Source organism: Balaenoptera borealis, assembly GCF_965194805.1.
Source record: "Balaenoptera borealis genome assembly, chromosome: 6".
Lineage (NCBI taxonomy): Eukaryota > Metazoa > Chordata > Mammalia > Artiodactyla > Balaenopteridae > Balaenoptera > Balaenoptera borealis.
The window spans coordinates 71714570-71733142 of NC_138863.1; the positions used below are offsets into that span (position 1 = coordinate 71714570).

At 41.1% G+C, this 18573-nt stretch overlaps 1 protein-coding gene across 3 annotated transcripts in view; it reads left to right on the plus strand.

Annotated features, from left to right (window-relative positions):
• The window catches only part of ITGB6 (integrin subunit beta 6), a 125454-nt gene that overhangs the window by 83238 nt on the left and 23643 nt on the right, over window positions 1–18573 (plus strand). For all 3 annotated transcript variants that reach the window (XM_082395282.1, XM_082395281.1, XM_082395280.1), the window contains 3 exons: window positions 6297–6386; window positions 12995–13129; window positions 13351–13768. In XM_082395282.1, the coding sequence (XP_082251408.1) occupies window positions 6297–6386; window positions 12995–13129; window positions 13351–13768 (643 nt within the window). The remainder of the gene's footprint in view (window positions 1–6296; window positions 6387–12994; window positions 13130–13350; window positions 13769–18573) is intronic.

The following is an 18573-nucleotide window of genomic DNA, read 5'->3' on the forward strand; positions in this document are numbered from 1 at the left end:
GAAGAGTAGCCCCCGCTCGCCGCAACTAGAGAAAAGCCCGCGTGCAGCAACGAAGACCCAATGCAGCCAAAAATAAGTAGAATAAATAAATCAAAAAATATATATCTTTAAAGGTTAAAGAAATCAAAAGAGCCCTAGCAGAATCTTATGGGTTGAATTGTGCCTGTGCCCCACCCTGCCCCGCCCCAAAGATATGTTAAAGTCCTAACACCTGGAACCTCAGAACGTGACCTTGTTTGGCAATAGGGCCTTGCAGATGTAATTGGTTAAGATGAGGTTATACTTGAGCAGGGTAGACCCTTAATCCATTATGACTGGTGTTCTTAGAAGAGACACAGAGACAGAGACACAGAAGGGGGCACCATGTGACCATGGAGGCAGAGACTGGAAGACGATCTACAAGCCAAGGACAGCCATGGATTACCAGCAACCACCAGAAGCGAGGAAGAGGCAAGGAGAGACTCTCCCTTACTGGTTTCAGAGGGAGCGTGAGGCACCTTGCACTCAGACCTCTGGCCTCTAGAACTGTGAAACAATTAATTTCTGTTATTGTATGCCACCCAGTTTGTGGTACTTAGTTACAGCAGCCCCAGGAAGTGAATACATTCAGTTAACTTAGGTTTACTCATTAACCTCTCTCTGGCTCACCAATGATATCACCAGACCAGCAGAGCGATTTCCAGGCACCTAATGTCAGTGGCCTGGTTAAGAGATCTAACTCCAGGACAGCACATGGCAGGTGAGTCTAGCTCTACTACTTCCAGGCTGGTTGACTTCAGGCAAGTTACCTAAACTCTCTTGGCCTCAGTATCTTGGTATAATAATGGATATTATTATGGATAATAATGGTACCTAAGTACAGTAAATAGAGCTTCTGTGGAGAATGAAAGAGACGACACTGTCAGGTAGGAATGTTAGTGCCAGTTATTCTCTCCCAGATCATGGTAGTTCAGCGGATCAGGCGAGCTCTGGTGCCTTTAGCCCCATTTGCAGGATGGGCTCATCATACCAGACCAGTGAGTGGACGTAGAACGGAGGAGACAAAGAGCAATGTGATCCCCTCCTCAGCAGTCCTGCCACTTCCCTGGTGCTGCCCCAGAGTCCCCACACAACAGATGCTCCAGGAGCCTTGGGTTTCTGAGGATGCGGGTGTCGAAAAGCAGGAGGTGCTTGTAGATGTCAGGAAGCTTATGAGGACCTCTCCACCCTGTTACGAGGTTCCCTGAATTGGTAACTGCAGCTCAGGAGGACTCGGTCCTGGGACCAGCTCCTGTGGAAGGAGTGAGATTAAGAAAGAGGCAGGCTGTGCTGTGAACGCCGAGAAGGTTGCCCAGTATACACCTCCCTTGGGTCCACCCCCAGGTAGAAGGAATCCTGGTAGGAACTGATTACTCCTTGTGGCCAAACACCTGAAAGATCTGAGACTGTTTCAGAATTACTGGCACTTTCTCCGATTTAGGTGACACCTTGATTACTGAGAAGCATCCTCTTGATGGCAACAAGAATGAATGCCTCTCTGCACATTTGCTCATCTCAGGACAGCCAAACACTGTGGGTTCATTTCTGTTGTGCGGATATACCTAAGAGTGGAACTGCTAGGTCAAGTTCAGCTACAGTAGTTACTACTGGTTTTCCAAAGTGGTTGCACCAATTTAGACTCCAGAGGGAAGTGTGTGAGGGCATCATCAGTTTTTTTCAATTGTAGCCATTGTAGTGGGTGCACCCTGGCATCTCACTGTGGTTTCAGTGTATACTTCTCTAATGATTAATGATGTTGAACACTTTTCACATACTCTTTCGTCTCTGACATATCCATTTTTTATCAAGAGATGTCTTCTCCTTGCTGGTGTGTAGGAGTTGCTAGAACATTCTTGTGCTGATCCAGATGCATGTGTTACAGATATTTTCTTCCATTCAGTGGCTTCTTCTCGGTCTCTTAAAGGCACCTTTTCAGAGCAGAAATTCTTAATTTTATTTATCAGTCTTTTCCTTTATAGGTCATGCTTTGGTGTCCTACTTAAGACATTTTTGTTATCCCTAAGGCAACGAAGATATCTCCCCTGACTTCTACAGTGATAGAAGTTAAAATAGTGGGTAGGCTTTTACAGGAGAAGTAACGACTAGGAAGCAATACAAGGGAGGATTCTAGGGGCTGATTGTGTTTTATTTCTTGATCTTGGTGGTGGTTACACTTGCTTGTTTACTTTTTAAATATTCATTGAACTGTATACTTATTCCTTGTACACTGTGTATGTGTGTTATACTGCTACTAAAGCTGAGAGAGAGAGAGAGAGAGAGAGAATGCACAAACAGGAACCACTAACTAAAGTGGGTCATCACAAGATGATGACCAAAAAAATACTGTAAAAGATTAGAGAAAATATTTGTGAGAGGCTTACATAAGATCATAGGGTCTTAATCTATACAAGCCAACCTTTTAATAAATATATTTTAGCAAAAAAACATTTAGTAAGTATAGCTAAAGAACAAGAACAGTGGCGTTGGTTAATCATATAATATTGAAAATAAACGGCGCTGAGCATAAAATCCCTCCACATCATTGAGGCTCCACAGAAAGAGTTAAGCAAGCACAAAGCCTAAAGAGAAGCAGCAGGTTGCTCTAAATATTTGGTTTTACAAATTCTTTATTAAAATGTTACTAGCAGATATAGGGCCAGTTGACTTCTGACTTCCCACCCTCTGACGAGGCGCATGATTAGTGTGATCTGTGTAAAATGGTGGCTGGTGGGTCTGAGGTGGTGACGAGCCCATGATGCTACAGCAGAAATGTCACCAGAGGAGGACATGAGGGCACGTTAGAGTCACCATCCAAGGCAAAAACCCAATCGCAATGCCCAGCAAGGATACAGCTAATAATAAACTGTAGCCCAGAACAGAGCCAGACTCTGAACCTGAAGATGAGAGTTAACCCAACAGGAAGTGCAGTCAAAGCAGGAACGAAGGCCCCGTCGGGAGCTGCCTCTTCCATGGGGAGAACAGCAAGATAGCACCAAGAGCAGCCAGGAGGCTGCCAAGGTCCTCAACCTGAGTCTCTTTAAAGAGAAAACCAACCAACAGCTGGTCCACGGCTACCTGGGGCTGCAGGTATGTGGGGCTGCAGCTCCTCTGCCCTCAGCCGAGCAGGAGTGCACCCCTGATTTCTGGCAGCCAGACGCCCAGAGGCCCTGAACTTAGAGATGCTCTCCGAGAGGAGCCTGAAGTGTGCAGGTGTGAATCCAGGCAATATCCTCTGACGCCTTCGATGCCTGCCCGCTAAATCACGGCCTGTCCATTTCTGATCCTCTACCCTTGACAAACAGGAGATTTCTAGGGAACAAATGCAGACTGTTGGACAAATACAAAATCTTTTTTGAGGCTGGGGCAACGTGAACAAAAAAATAGGGCTTGATGAAGGAAGTTAAGGAAACAAAGGTAAGCAGAAAAAGCCAACCTTGCAAACACGAGTGAGAAAAGCAACCTCAGGAACTCCTGGGTGGCATGGTGAGGAGGAAAGGGAGAAAATCCATAATTAAGATAATCCATGAACAGATAACAGGGAACGCAAGCCCAAGAAATTCAAGTCCAAGCATAAGAGTTTGCATTTCTAATCAGCTCATGCCACGTCGCGTTTTCAGAGTTCATCATTTGTAATATTCAAGAGTTCTCTTTTCCGGTCACACTGCTATAATTTATCACAGCCAGGCATGCAAAATCATCCTTTTTCTAACATTAAACATGTTTAATCAGGACAATTTATAATAACAGTTTAGGGCTTTAGCGACAGAAATGAATTTGACACATGATATTTACAGTAATCATAATACTACAAGATTTAAAGTGTAATTTTTTACAGCATTAGATCAAGAAGCCAAATTGTCCATGTTCTTAGTTAGTTATTTGCAATGCTTTTGGGGAGAATCAGCATCCAGAAATTAATTAATAGTCTTCCTCTCCACAATGATCAGTGTCATCCCTGGGTACTGCTCCTAGATGCCAACTCCTTTATACCCTCACTCTGGGACAACCAGCAACTGTGATTAATGTTAAACCACTTGTCCTAGTAGCCAAAAGCCAAATGTCATACCACATGCAGGATCATAATTATGCTTTAGGAAGTAGATGGATTTGGCTTTCTTAACCAAGAATTAACCCAAAATTTGGAGGCCCCTTGAACTATTGCGTCTGGAAAATACCCATTATGTCTTGGCCTTGGGGATACCAGGACATTTTTCAAGGATAGCAATTTCATGCAAAGCTAAGGGCCTTGAAATTCTTTTTCAAAAGCCTCTAAACCTTTCTTTGTCAAACTCTAAAGTTTCCCTCCACCTTCTCTTCTGGAACCAGTCAAATTTACACACATTCCAGCTCCACTTGAGTGAAATTCAAGTTCCCATTTAGGTATTTGCTGTTAACCACAGGTCTCACGCTTCATGGCCCTTTTGACATGTGTTTATTTGAAAAGGTGAGTTGATGAACCGGTGCCTTCCTCGTATTTGACAAGTTCTATCTGACTTGGGGACCCACCCCAATAAGCAGTGATGGAGGGGCCCAAAGTAACGGGAGGGATGTTACCTGGATTATTATCCACAGCCCCTTCAATAAGGGGCCGTACGTCAGACGGACAACTGACACTTTTTTAACAGTTCAGCTTTCCATCAACTTCAAACTTAAACACAATTATGAATGGTGAAATAAGTAGAACATTGCAAAACCCACAAATTAAGACCAAAGCCCATTTTTCCATAAATGAGGAGTAGAAGGTTTGGACTTGAGCCAGGTGCCCACTTCTTGCATGTGCCCGGGACCTCCCAAAACATGTTGGTGTTCCCACATCACCCTGGCTTCATTTGTTCCTCTCTTGGGTTCCCCTCATCCTGATTTATTTACTTAGTATCATGATTATTAATTCTAATTTAGTTTTGTGCATTTTCTAAGCTACTTAAATCTTCTTTGGAATAAGATAGGATATCATTATGCTTGAACTTTAGGAGATGCCCTAAATTCTTCACTCAAAGCTTATTTTTCTTTTTTTTACCTACAATTGTAATAAATTCAGTCATCGGATTTCACAATACACGGAAACTTTAGAAGAGCTGACAAAATGAGTGATTGTTTCTTCTTGATGTAGCACAGCATGTTAAGCCTACTTAATAGATGTTGGTGAATGCAACAGTAAATGAATAAATGAGTGAATTGGTAGGCGAGTGATACCTGACAGTTTAACAAGGAGAAGACAGAAACTATTTAAAAACAAATAAATGAAACAAAAGCATAGCAGTTGGGGTCCACTTGGTAAGGATGTGATCTATCTCCAAATTCTATGGATAGAAGACTTTGATGATTATAGAGTTATAGTTAATATTGATAAGTATGACTATTTCTTCAAGAAAAAAGTCAAGGTATGCTTGAATGTCTTTATGAAGACAAGAATGTGTCCTGTACATTTTTGAAAACTTTCTGTTTGAAAATAAAGTTTTAAAACATCAAACTTAAGGAAGGGATAATTTTCAGCTGTCTAGAAAGTTGCCTTCTTTGAAATGCTTCAGTCCTTTGTCATGTTTGGTACCTGAAGGGATGAGCTAATATTGTGAGTTCTCCTCTGGTAGGAACGACATCTCAGGGGAAGCAATGTAGGTGGAGAATGCAGATAGTTTAAAGGTAGGTGCTGATTCACAGGGTCATGATGTGTGGGGAGCAATCCCAACCAACCCCAGTACCATGCTGACATTCCTAGAAGCGTACTCATTACTGCTAGGAAAGGGGGAGTTAACAGCAAGCCTCCAAACAATTCACTCCTTTGCTCCACCAAGCGATTGACAATAATTGACAATTAAGACCTCTGGACTGAATGACCTGCAGGGTGACCTGAGAGCAGTGAGGGACCCACGTGACCCAAACCTTAGTTTCTGCAATGCTACAAAAAAAGAGAAGACAGTTCCTGGTAGTATGCTCAGAACTTTTTAGACAAAGGATACTCCACGAATGGCAGATGTTATATAAGTGTTATTTCGATCTGAGACTTGACTCCCATTGTGATGTAAATCACAGCCCTAGACTAAGGCCACCACAGGTGCTAGATTTCCCCAGCAGCAGCTCTGGCCTTTTCATTTCCCACTTGAGCACAGGAAGCAGCACCAGACAGGGCTACAGTTTCAGGAGAAGCACTCGTTTATTATCCGGAGCCTGTTTCTCCTGGTCAGTTAAATAGAGGTGATCTCAACCAGCAGGTTGAACCCACACTTAATGTTTCTCAAGTACAGTGAGCAAAGACTGACTTATTCTTTTTTTGTTTACAGAATTATGCAAAACTCATTCCTGGAGCTACAGTAGGGGTACTTCAGAAGGACTCTGGAAACATTCTCCAGCTGATCATCTCGGCTTATGAAGTATGATATTTTACTGTTGGGTTTTCTTTTTGCATTTCTTTGGTATTTAAAAACTAAGATATGTTTTAGGCTGTTAAATGCACTCTCCTTTGTTGGTAGAGACAGTGCTTATCCAAAGAAAATCTCTCTGCATTAATGGATATAAAAAATTATATCCAAAATATAAATTTTATTCACCTTATTTGCAGATATTCTTCCCAGAAGGTGGGGCAGAATGTAGAAAAATCATAAACCTGATCATAAAGGTTGTTTTTATAGTAATAACCAACAACGGCACTGTCACCTGCAAAATTTTAATTCTACTGAAAAGGCTTCATGAGTCATACAATTAAGCTTCCCTCTTCTCCGCCTGAAAAAAAATTAAGTTTAAATTGCCAATGAGTAACAGAGCTATGAGAACTAACCCCACAGGCTTAATGAGACTAAATCATAACTCAAGGGAAAAAACAACAAAGCACACCAGGAACCACTTTGTAGATTCTCTGCTTTTGAGAACCAAGGAAATTTTCCACTGGTTTTATGTCATATATGTACATAAATACATTTTTTTTTCTTTTGCCTTGTCTTTGTAAATTAGTGCCTGAGGACAGAATTCTTCCCTTAAAATAAGATACATACCTACAGGGTTGCTATGTTTTCTCTCTATGTCACCATTTTATAACTCAATCAACAGTGGATGACCAGTTGCCAACTCTTTTTTATTTTGGTTCCTAAATATCATTATCATCCCCCCTTTTTGCCTTTACTTTCAAAGAAACACACGCACACACACACACACAAAGATGAAGCTCTAAATTAGGACAGGAATGAAAAAAATAAACTTTTATAAAGCAGTAAAGTTCTAATATTTGCTCTAAACAGAGTTACATAATAGCAAATGAATAAAATTCTAACTTTGATCCTTTAAAATGACAAATAAATGACCCATACGCACTCTATGCCAATACTTAGCATATACTGAACCAGTGTTCCTTGACATTTCAGAATCATCTGGAAAGTTTTTAAAGATAGGTGCATCCAGATTCCTCTCACAGATGTCTTGGGAGAATTTTAAGGGAAGGAAGAGTTACGTATTTTGAGAAAAACCCCCAGTGTTTTTGACATCACCCCACCAATTTTGAAACTCACCTTAATAGGGTAAAGCAAGCTATTTTTTCTCAAATACATTTTCTCAAAGAAGAAAATACAGATGGTCCATTAAAGATATAGGATGAGGGTTTTTTTTTAATTCATACCCTCAGAAACTTCAGTTTTCTTAGCTCACATAAAAATTTAATCACCATGCTAGTTCACGCTTGAAATTCTTCCAGACAGGAAAGCTTGTCAACAAAATACTATAAAAACCTTCCTCCCTCTCATGCAGTAAAGTTTTAATGTGTAGAATCAATGCCAAATCACATGGCAATTCTTCACTGACTTAGAACACACTCAATTTTCTTTAACTCAGGACTCTCAAAAGTGCTGGCCACTAATATTTTCAAAGGAGTTAAGCAAAGAAGAAAACAGTGAATTGTCAAAAATATTTCCCCTCCTGTCTGACCAGCCCTGTCTGTGCTCCTGCTTGCTCTGTCAGAGTTTATGTCTCACTTTACATCCCCAATCACTCACATAATTTACAAAGTAGTTGAAATCAAGACATCAGACATTTGAAGTGAATCTTGTGTCTTTATTCTACTGTCTCAAAAATATGAAGTGTCTGGTATTCTTATATCAAACCATCTTGCTCTGGAGTTATGATTGAAACTCTATGAGTCACTGTGAGGTATGCAACAGATCTTGGCACTGGTTCAAATTATTTTTCTGTTGTGTTATTTTTTAAATGTATCCTAAAAGGACCTTAAAATATGGGGATCCATAGACTAGATTTCTTTCCAACCTATAAAAAAGAGAGAGAAGGAAAGAGACTATATTGAGAGAAGACATAAAATGCTTCTGACTTGTAGTGGGGCAGAGGCAAACAATTTGTGTTTATGATTAGTGACTATAAACTTCAGCTCAGTATTTTACAGCGCTGTATTGACATTTAAAAAGCCTTAAATACCAGATGTGTATTCACCTGGCCATAATTCACTACTTTCCTTCCTTCCCTAACCACATAATAAAAGCTGCTGAAATATCCATACTCTCAAGGGTAAGGTCCTCTGTTGGCATTTAAGTTCCAGAAGGTAAGTGACTTGTTTTGTTTTGTTTTGTTTTGCCTGGTTCATAGTATATGCTCAAGAAATGAATGAGTGAAAAGATGAAATATACAAACATTTATGTCCTTTCTTTGGGAAATTCACATTAAAATATTCCTGGTGAAATTTGCAATATGATATTCCAATTAGATCATTGCTGAGATTTCCTTCATTTTGGTTAGATTATGTCACTCACTACTCCTAACTGCTGTCATCTACAAACTTTCAGGTCATATCCTTCATTTCTTGTTTAGTTCACAGTGCCACTGTCTCCAGCACCACTCCTGTCTTATTTCTTGATGATTTCAGCCCATATGTATACATATATATGATCCTTCCCGTTCCCTGGACTCTCAGTTTCTTGAACTCTGCTTCTGAAATGATCTTGTTCCCTTGCCTCTTAATTACCTCCTCATACCTTCACGCTCTTGTCATACCTTAAACCTTATCATTGCCGATAGTCTCAATTACATGCAATCCATTCTCTGCTCACCGTTTCCAATCTTTTCACCTCACTCTTGCTAGTTCTCCTAATATTTCTTCCAACCCATCAGGATCTCCAATTAATTGACCCTGTCCTCTGTGTACAGTTCCTCATCCCCTTGATGTCCTCTCTCACCTGCCCCCTCAGCTTCAATTCAAACATTGTGGTCACTCCTTAGACACACTCTCAACTCCCCTGCACCTTATCACTCCTTTGAGGTGGTTGGGCAACAGTGGTCCTGGTAAAATCCAACTGTCCACTCTGCACAGCTGAATGGAAATGGGAAAAACATACAATCATGCTACTGGGTCTCACTTTATTTTATTTTATTTTTTTAATAATTCCTCAACATTATTTATTTATTTATTTATTTATGGCTGTGCTGGGTCCTCGCTCCTGTGCGAGGGCTTTCTCCAGTTGCGGCAAGCGGGGGCCACTCTTCATCGCAGTGCGCGGGCCTCTCACTATCGTGCCTCTCTTGTTGCGGAGCACAGGCTCCAGGCGCGCAGGCTCAGCAATCGTGGCTCACGGACCCAGTTGCTCCGCGGCATGTGGGATCTTCCCAGACCAGGGCTCGAACCCGTGTCCCCTGCATTGGCAGGCAGACTCCCAACCACTGCGCCACCAGGGAAGCCCCCCGGGTCTCACTTTAAATTCATGATCACGGACTTCAAGCTGGCCCTCTATGCTGCCCAGCAACTGTGCTATATTTCTCTAGTAAACATCCAAATGGAGAGATCTAGGAGTCAGTTGATATGTTAGTTGGCAAATCAGCAAGTAACCTGGACTCTCCCAAACATACTTCGCCATAGTTTTCTCCTTCTCAACTCATGGCAATTCCGTCCTTCATGTTGCTAGGACCAAAAAGCTTGAAACGATCCTTGACTCCCCCTCTTTCTTTTACACTGTACATTTAATCCATCAGGAAATCTTGTTGACTCTACCCTCAAATTTATTTAGAGTTGGATCCAATTGCTGCGTCCACTGTCCTCACCCTAGTTGGACCCACCATCCTCAGTCACCTGCATTATTGCAAAAGCCTCCTAAATGAGATTTCCCGTTTCCACCTTTGGTCTCCTACATTCTGTTTTCAACAAAACAGCCAGAATTTTCATTAAACATGTTAAGTCAACTCCTATGACTCTTCTGTTGGTAACCCTAATTGCTTTCTCATTTTACGTAGAGTAAAAGCCGAATTCTTTATAACAGCCTACGAGGACCCTACCAGGTCTGTTCCCCTCCACCCCATCACCTCTGACTTCACCTCCCGTGACTCTCCTCTCATTCTGCTCCAGTGCAGCAAACCTGCCCTCCTCGCTCTTCTGCTCCCAGAGCAAGCCAGACATGGTCCTGCCTTAGGGCCTTTGCATTGGCTGCACCCGCTTCCTGAAACACTCTGTTCACGTATATCTGCGTGGCTAATTTCCTCTCACCTTCTTGAAATGTGACCCTCTTAATGAATCCCACTCTGGCCACTTTTTAAAAATTGTAGCCTATACCCCCTGCCCACACTTCTCTTAATCTTCATTATCCCACCTTAACTTTTTTCCATAGCATTTATCACCTTCCTGGTACTACATAACTTTCTTATTTATTGTGTGGTTTCCTTTCTGTCTTCCCACACTGGAGTATAAACTCAGCCAAGGGGTAAGCTGTTTTAGATGTTTTTGTTTCCCAAGCACCTAGAACAGTGTCTGGTACATAGTGGACACTCAGTAAATATTTTCTGAATGAATAAACTGGTAATGTAACTAGTTGAGATAAAACAGATTTAAAGGGTATATTTTAATGCTAAATTGGCAGAAATTGAAATCTTAAGACACGATGGGAATAATCTTTAGGACTGTGAAATGACACTTTAATCTCTGACAAAGACTACATTCTGAAAAGTCAGCTTGTGCCCATCTACAGAAGGAGTGACCATGTGGGGCAAATAACAAAGCAGGGAAGAGGAGTGACTTAGAATTTACAGTCAGCAACTTAGAATTAGGAGGAAGGCAGGGTCATCGTAACATGCAGTTGGCAAAATTATACTTCAGGAAAGTTTGAAGCAGAATATGCTTTTAAAATTCTATCAATGAAATGGGTATAGGGACTCAAATCCTTTTAGATGAAGTATAACTTAATTCATAGTATTTTACAATTTGTTTTTATTCTGTTTTTTTAAAATAATTTGGTTTTGAAATTAATTTGAAATTATTTGAAATTAATTTGGTTTTGAAGTCCTCCAAATACAGACTCCTCTTCTATAAAAGAAAGAGGAATAAAGAAGGTCTGAATAATAACACGAGCTTTCCCCAAAATAACAGCTCTCCCTTCCCCTTCCTTGACATTCTTCCTCCTGGGAAACGTTGCCTTTACGTACCCCTCTGTCATAACCCACACGCCCTGTATCTAGTCTTCCCCTCTTCCACCCCCGTCATTGCATATCCCAGCCACTGCGTCCCTGCTCCTCACGCCTCAGGCGTGGTGAATGCAGCAACATGCCAGCCTCCTTGACTTAAATCTTCCTGTCCCCTCCTCTAGCCTGTCTTGCACATGCCTTCCAGACGACCTCCCTGCAGCTGCATTTTCAGTAAATCAGGCCCCTACTTAAAAGCTTCATGGAATATTTCCCACAAGTGTTAACTCATCTCTCCAAACCTCAGGGTTCTTTGTGGTCTGGTGTATCCCCGGACAGTAGGGGTGCAGGCTTGGGCTGAGCCCCTCTTTTCTCCACCTTGTACCACTCCTGGCACTGAGCTTTCTCTCTTTTGGTCCCCTCACCTGAAATACCATTGTCATCCCCTCCACACATCTAAATCCAACACAGCCATTAAGGATCAGTCTTCTAATACTTCAGCCTTCACTGACCGCCCTCTTTCCTGAACTCTCCCAAACCCTTATGTATTACACAATTTTTTTTTCTAATTTAATGGTACATTGACTGACGTTGTATGTTAACTGCTTCACTTGGCTCCACCTTATTTTTTTCAGCAAGATGATCATCTTGAGGGCAGAAATCCTGTCTTATACCCATTCCCCCAGACCTGGCTCTGTACTAAATGTACAATAGGGACTCTATAAATTCCAGCACTGATTTCAAGGCACAGTTTCTCTCACATTTTAACATCTCTAAAATTGGGATACATTTTATAATTAGTCATGTCTTACCAATGCTTTCAATAGAATGGAAGGCACAATGTAGTTTTCATGGTCTGCACATGTATAAACTTGGCAGTAACTGTATGTGTTATTGTCACTTCAATTCGTTAAGCACACTGTTGGTACTGTAAGTGTTGAGTACAATTGCTATTTTTAAATATCTTCCAAGTTTGCACTATGACTCGATACTGAAAAGTTATTGTTTGTGCAGAAATGTACCAAAACAGAATAAGAGGGAAGCAAATACTGATATCAGCAAAGCAAATATTCATTGTTGGAGGAATGATCTGTATTCCTTATAAAGTAACAACCAGCTGCTTTATGGGACCTAAAAATGATGATACTTAGGATACAAGTAAAGCAAGCTATTGTTATATTTTGTTACTGAGATACAAGCAAAAGATTTGCCTTTTATATGCCAAGCAATGCAATTCAGGACTGGAGAAATTTGTCAAACCCTCAAAATGGATAAAATAATTTTTAAAGCAATGATAGACGGACAGGTTTGAATCATATGTAGTGCCAAACGATCTCGAGGTATTTTGTCATAGTTTAATTGTCATAAAATAATGGTGTATCTTATAATTGATGGCATCTTAGATTCAATAAAATATGATGTGTGTGTGTGTGTGTGTGTGTGTGTATTGCTTGCTTTCTTGCTTGATTGGTGATATGGTGAATTTCTTTTAGACCCAATTTAATTTTATTTATTTGTTGTTTAATGAACGTGATTCACAGATTCTTCTCTTCTGGCTCTATTTTTTGGTTGTGACTTCGTTCAACTCTTTATGTCTTATCTAAAGGAGCTCCGGTCTGAGGTGGAGCTGGAGGTGTTAGGAGACACAGAAGGACTCAACCTGTCATTCACAGCTGTCTGTAACACGGGGACCCCCTTTCCACACCAAAAGAAATGCTCTCACATGAAGGTGGGAGACACAGTAAGTAGACGGCCCATAGGTCATCTGAAAAAACATCTGGATGATCTGTCAGAAGTTACCTTAGTGCACTGAAGCTGGACTTTTCCTTTCAAGAATTTCAAAAGCGATTTTCAAAGATTTCCTAATAAATGCTTTCGCAAAGCTGATCCCCATGCAGCTTTGTTTCTTCCCATGCATATTGGTGGCTAGAAGAAGATAATTAGTATTTTCTTTTTTTCCAGGCTTCGTTCAACGTGACTGTGAGTATACCAAACTGTGAGAGAAGAAGCAGGCACATTATCGTAAAGCCTGTGGGGCTGGGGGACGCCCTGGAGATCCTTGTCAGTCCAGAATGCAGCTGTGACTGTCAGAAGGAAGTGGAGGTGAACAGCTCCAGATGCAGCAACGGGAACGGCTCTTTCCAGTGTGGAGTGTGCGCCTGCCACCCTGGCCACATGGGTCCTCACTGCGAGTGTGGGGAGGACACGCTGAGCACCGACTCCTGCAAGGAGGCCCCGGAACTCCCCACGTGCAGCGGAAGAGGCGATTGCTACTGCGGGCAGTGCATCTGCCACTTGTCCTCCTATGGAGACATTTATGGCCCTTACTGCCAGTGTGACAATTTCTCCTGCGTGAGACACAGAGGGCTGCTCTGTGGAGGTAGGCCATGTCCAAATCCACCTTACAGGGCGACTGTGCACGTATCAAGGAAGGGCTTTGCATCCTTTGCACCTTCCACAGCCACCTGGGCACAGTAGGTGCTCAATAAATGTTTGCTGATCAGTTGAGTGGGGTTGACCTTTAGACTAAGGTAACTGATCTTCCCTTATGTTTTTTTCTGGCTCTGACATTCCCTAGGGGTGAGATCTCTGCCAGCTGAACTTACATCTCTATTATTATTTCCCTGGGAGTAAGTAGGTAAAAGACGGATGCCTTCTCTTTGGTTATTATCCAGACGCCACCAAACTGCATGTAATCGAACTCCATTATTTTCCAGACTATTCTGGATCAGGCTCTTAGTATCTGACTCAACTCTTAAATGCTTATTACTTTGGAAAGATAAAAAACCAGGCTACTTAAGGAGCATACTGCAAAGGACGAGGGACACAAAAATTCTAAATGGACTTTCAGGGCCTTCATTCACTCCAAGCATATTTATTAAACACCTGTTATGTAACAGATACTAGGTTAGGCACAGGGTATAATAAACATGAATAAGGACATATGCGAAGAAGGCTATGGAAAGGGTAAAAATGAAAAATCCTTGGAATTTCTTGAGACTGAGAAAAATTTTAAGTAGCAGAAATATTTATGTTCTAATATCCTTTGTAGATGTAAAAATCATTTTAGTTTAAAACTATATTACATATAACATGACTATTATAAAATCATTCTGAGAGATGCACATACATATTTAAGTACAATCTAGTCAGACAAGAATTACAAATGTGTTAATATACTTTTAAATGATACAGATTTGTGTTACAACTGAAATCGTAACCGACTGCTGAATTTAAGCTCATGTCTTTTTTTTTTTTTCACAGTGTGTGAGCAGATAGCTTTTCAAAACAGAAAGCCATTATCTTTACAGAAAACTAAGCAAGTTACGTTTTCAAACCACAGTGTCAGGAACATATAAAAGAGACTGATTTTCAGGGGAAAAGGCCTTTGAAAACCATCTGATACCCTTAGAAGTGCACCTCCGTTTCATTTCTTGGCTCTTGCTGTTGCTGCCAATAGACTCCTCTGAGGCTGCCTTCTTTCTTCCCCACCAAAGAGTGAAAAGTTTAGGGTCTGTCCAGATTGAGACACATTTCTCTCCCTTTTCATTCAAAGGTGTTTTTCCTTATCTAATGGGTGTGTTTCCAAACCCACATTGGTCTTCTTTTCACACGATGCAGATAGAACACAGCCTGAAGCCAGAGGCCGTCACCAAGTCCCGAAAAAAATCTATTCAGCGGAACCCCAGATTGCATTTCTAATAGAAATCTTTAATAAAATATGTGCTTAAGACATTTGAAATTGCCTTTCAAAAAAAAAAATCCAAAGAGTAATTAAATACCGTATAACAGCAATTATGACCCCACCTGTATTTCACCCTTTAGATCTGAAGTCAGGGGTCTAAGGCTGTGTAAATCGATGGGTTGTGTTCAACAACACAGTTCTTCCCATTTCTTAATGGTCTTTCAGTTTATTTTGTGTCATGCATGTGGACGGACATAAATTCAGAGTCAACTTGATCTGTGCATTTGTAGTTCAGATGGTCTGACAATAGTGCCTCTCTTTGAATCAGATACAGTGATCGCTAAAGAAATTCTATTTAGAAAATACAATTTCTTTTCATTTGGACTCAGAAAACGTCACCAATGCCCATTTCCTTCATACATTGGGGTACTTTCCCATCCTCAACCATGACTGTTTCTCGAAAGCTTTTTTGTGTTCAGTAACATCTCAAAGGATATTCCTCTATTATTAGTAACTTTCTCTTTTAAAAGGTATAATAAAAGTACAATCATTCAAAGTCAATGAAGGCAATGGAGCACCTACTATGTGCCTGGCATTGTGCTTAGTGTAGGGATAAAACTGATCCTGGCCTTGTGAACACACACGCTATTGTTGCTGTTGTTTGCCACAGAGGCCTGACTATGCTACAGCCTTATATCTCGTGTCTATCTCAATTATTTTACAACTAACATACTCTGCAATGTGCTGCTTCTCTGAACGGCCATTATCACAATGTTCTTTTCATGCACTTCCTTCCATCCATCTGTAAGCACTCAAAGATAGAGCGCTCCATTGATTTTTCCCTTGCCCAAATTCCATTAGTCTTTTAAATTTTGATTCTAAGAGACTGGAAACTCTAACAGGCAAACAGCATTACAGAAAAAACTTCCTGCCATTGTGCACTTAGTTATCAGTCAATGGCATCCCAGAAAGATCTCTCCCTCTCAAAAGAGCCTGATAATTTTTTCTTGATCTTTGGTTATCATCTTGCCTCTACATGAAGCCATTATGAAGTTTTGTTGTTGTTGTTATTGTTGTATGAACAGGTACCTTAGATAATTGGTTGTTTGTGGATATCAATTAAAAACTTTTGTGACTGGGTTAATGGTTCTGGAAGGCCCACAGAAAGGGAGGGTTTCTAAGTTCTGAAAGGAGCTCTTGGAAGGGTTTTCTAAAATTTCTGCCAAGTAATTCATATATGCAGTGATACACTTGGGCATTCTCAAAGCCTTTGGAAATGCACATTTCATTTGACAATATTTATATACCATATACATTTTTCAGAATAAACTTCAATATGGAAATCACCCCCTATCATGAAAGTAAGTTCCCCCTTTTGCTGAGGAAGAAACAAAAAGCAATTGTACTTTAGAGGATAGCTTACATATAAAAATTAAATGAATGGTTTTGGCCTAAATAACCTAACTATTCTTAGCTTTGAATTAATTAGTTCAATTATGAATTAAATAGGTTATGAAATGCAGTCTTAATGTCATGGATCCAGATAAATTTCAACTCATCTTTCATTAGAGAAGTGTAAGTCTTTTTAGTATATATATGTACAAATTACTATATTACTCTCTCTATATAGATATAGAGATACAGATATAGATACAGATGTAGATATATAAATATAGATATAGATATAGATACAGGTACACATACACCGGGAGAAGTCAGAATCCAGCTTCAAAATCTTTGTGGTTTATCCTTTGTTCTGTGATTTCCTACTCCATGTCTCTCAAGGCCAGGTCATGAAGATAGAAAAGTAATGACCTTCTAGACCAAAGTTTACAAGAGAAAACCCAGAATCCTTCTTTCTACAATGAACATGGCAGCGTCTCCTACAAATGGAAACCTGCCTCACTTGTGATTTCCTTTTTTTTTTTTTTAAAAGCTAGTCTTTTTTTTTTTTTTTTTTTTTTTTATGGCTGTGTTGGGTCTTCGTTTCTGTGCGAGGGCTTTCTCTAGTTGCGGCAAGTGGGGGCCACTCTTCATCGCGGTGCGCGGGCCTCTCACTATCGCGGCCTCTCTTGTTGCGGAGCACAGGCTCCAGATGCGCGGGCTCAGTAGTTGTGGCTCACGGGCCTAGTTGCTCCGCGGCATGTGGGATCTTCCCAGACCAGGGCTCGAACCCGTGTCCCCTGCATTGGCAGGCGGATTCTCAACCACTGCGCCACCAGGGAAGCCCACTTGTGATTTCTTTTACATCTGTTTGGTTTTCAGTATAATTACAGGAGTTTTAATATTGATGGATAATTTTGCTATCAGATTCTTCTTACTGGATAGTGTTTAGGAGTAATGATAATAACTTATATATTGCTTATTTATGGGCCAAGCACTGTTCTAAACATTGTTATATATTATCTCAAGTAATCATCATAACAATCCGATGAAGTAGTGCTATTAATAACCCCTCCTTACCAATGAGGAAACTGAGGCATAGAAAGGTTGAGTAATTTTCCCAACTTGGCCCAGCCTGTGCCAGAGCCAGGACCCAAACATGTGCTGTCTGGCTCTACACCTGTGCACTCACCCACTACGTACTCAACCACCGCCACCATGCCCACATGCCTTTGGAATGTTGCCAGAGAGCAAAACCTGGGAGGCGATGGCTGGTGCACATTTCCCTTTCTGAAGAAAAGTGTCAGTTACGAAATTTGTAAGTAAATACTGTTTGTTTGGAACAGCAAAAGCCAATTTAGGATCTTGGGCATGGCAGGCACCCAAAAAATATTATGAAAGGACACACAAGCCCATTACCTGAAACACTTTATTTAACATTTTATAGTAGTTCAGACACTACTCTGTGGCCAGTTCTTCAGGAGCCCCTCTTGTCTCTCAACCTCTTCTGTGAGGATCCCTTTCTCTGATTACATTTTAAATGCTGATGCTCTCCAGGGATTTCCTCACTCTATCTGCTTGCCCTAGATGATCTCATCCACATCAGCTTCAACTGCCATCTATCCCTGGTGGATTCCAAGCCCCAAACTTCAGGGCTATATACACGTATTCAACCACCCATGGGTCCCTCAAACTCAACAGAACCAAAAATGAACTCATCATCTTCCCCATCCTAAGCTGCTCTTCCTCCTCTGCCTCAGAACAATCTATTCATTTAACAATTAAGCATTCTCTGTGCCAGGCACTGGGGAGAAGGCACCGCATGAGTAACTTCCATTCCAGGGCAGTAAACAGCCGCCCCATCCAGCTAGCAGCCCAGGGGGGTGACCTGCGGAGGATTCCATCCTCTCTCTTCCCCCGCCCCACCTCCGCCCTGGGCATCCCATGCCGTGAATTTCATCCCCTTTCCTCTCCATTCCCATGGACACTGTTCAGGGCCTCATATCTTCTTGCCTCTATTGCTGGGAGAACCTCCTTACTTGCTTTTCTGTGTCTAGTTTGACCCTCTCTACTGATGCCAGGACATTTCTAGACACATATCTATCTCTCCAGGTCTC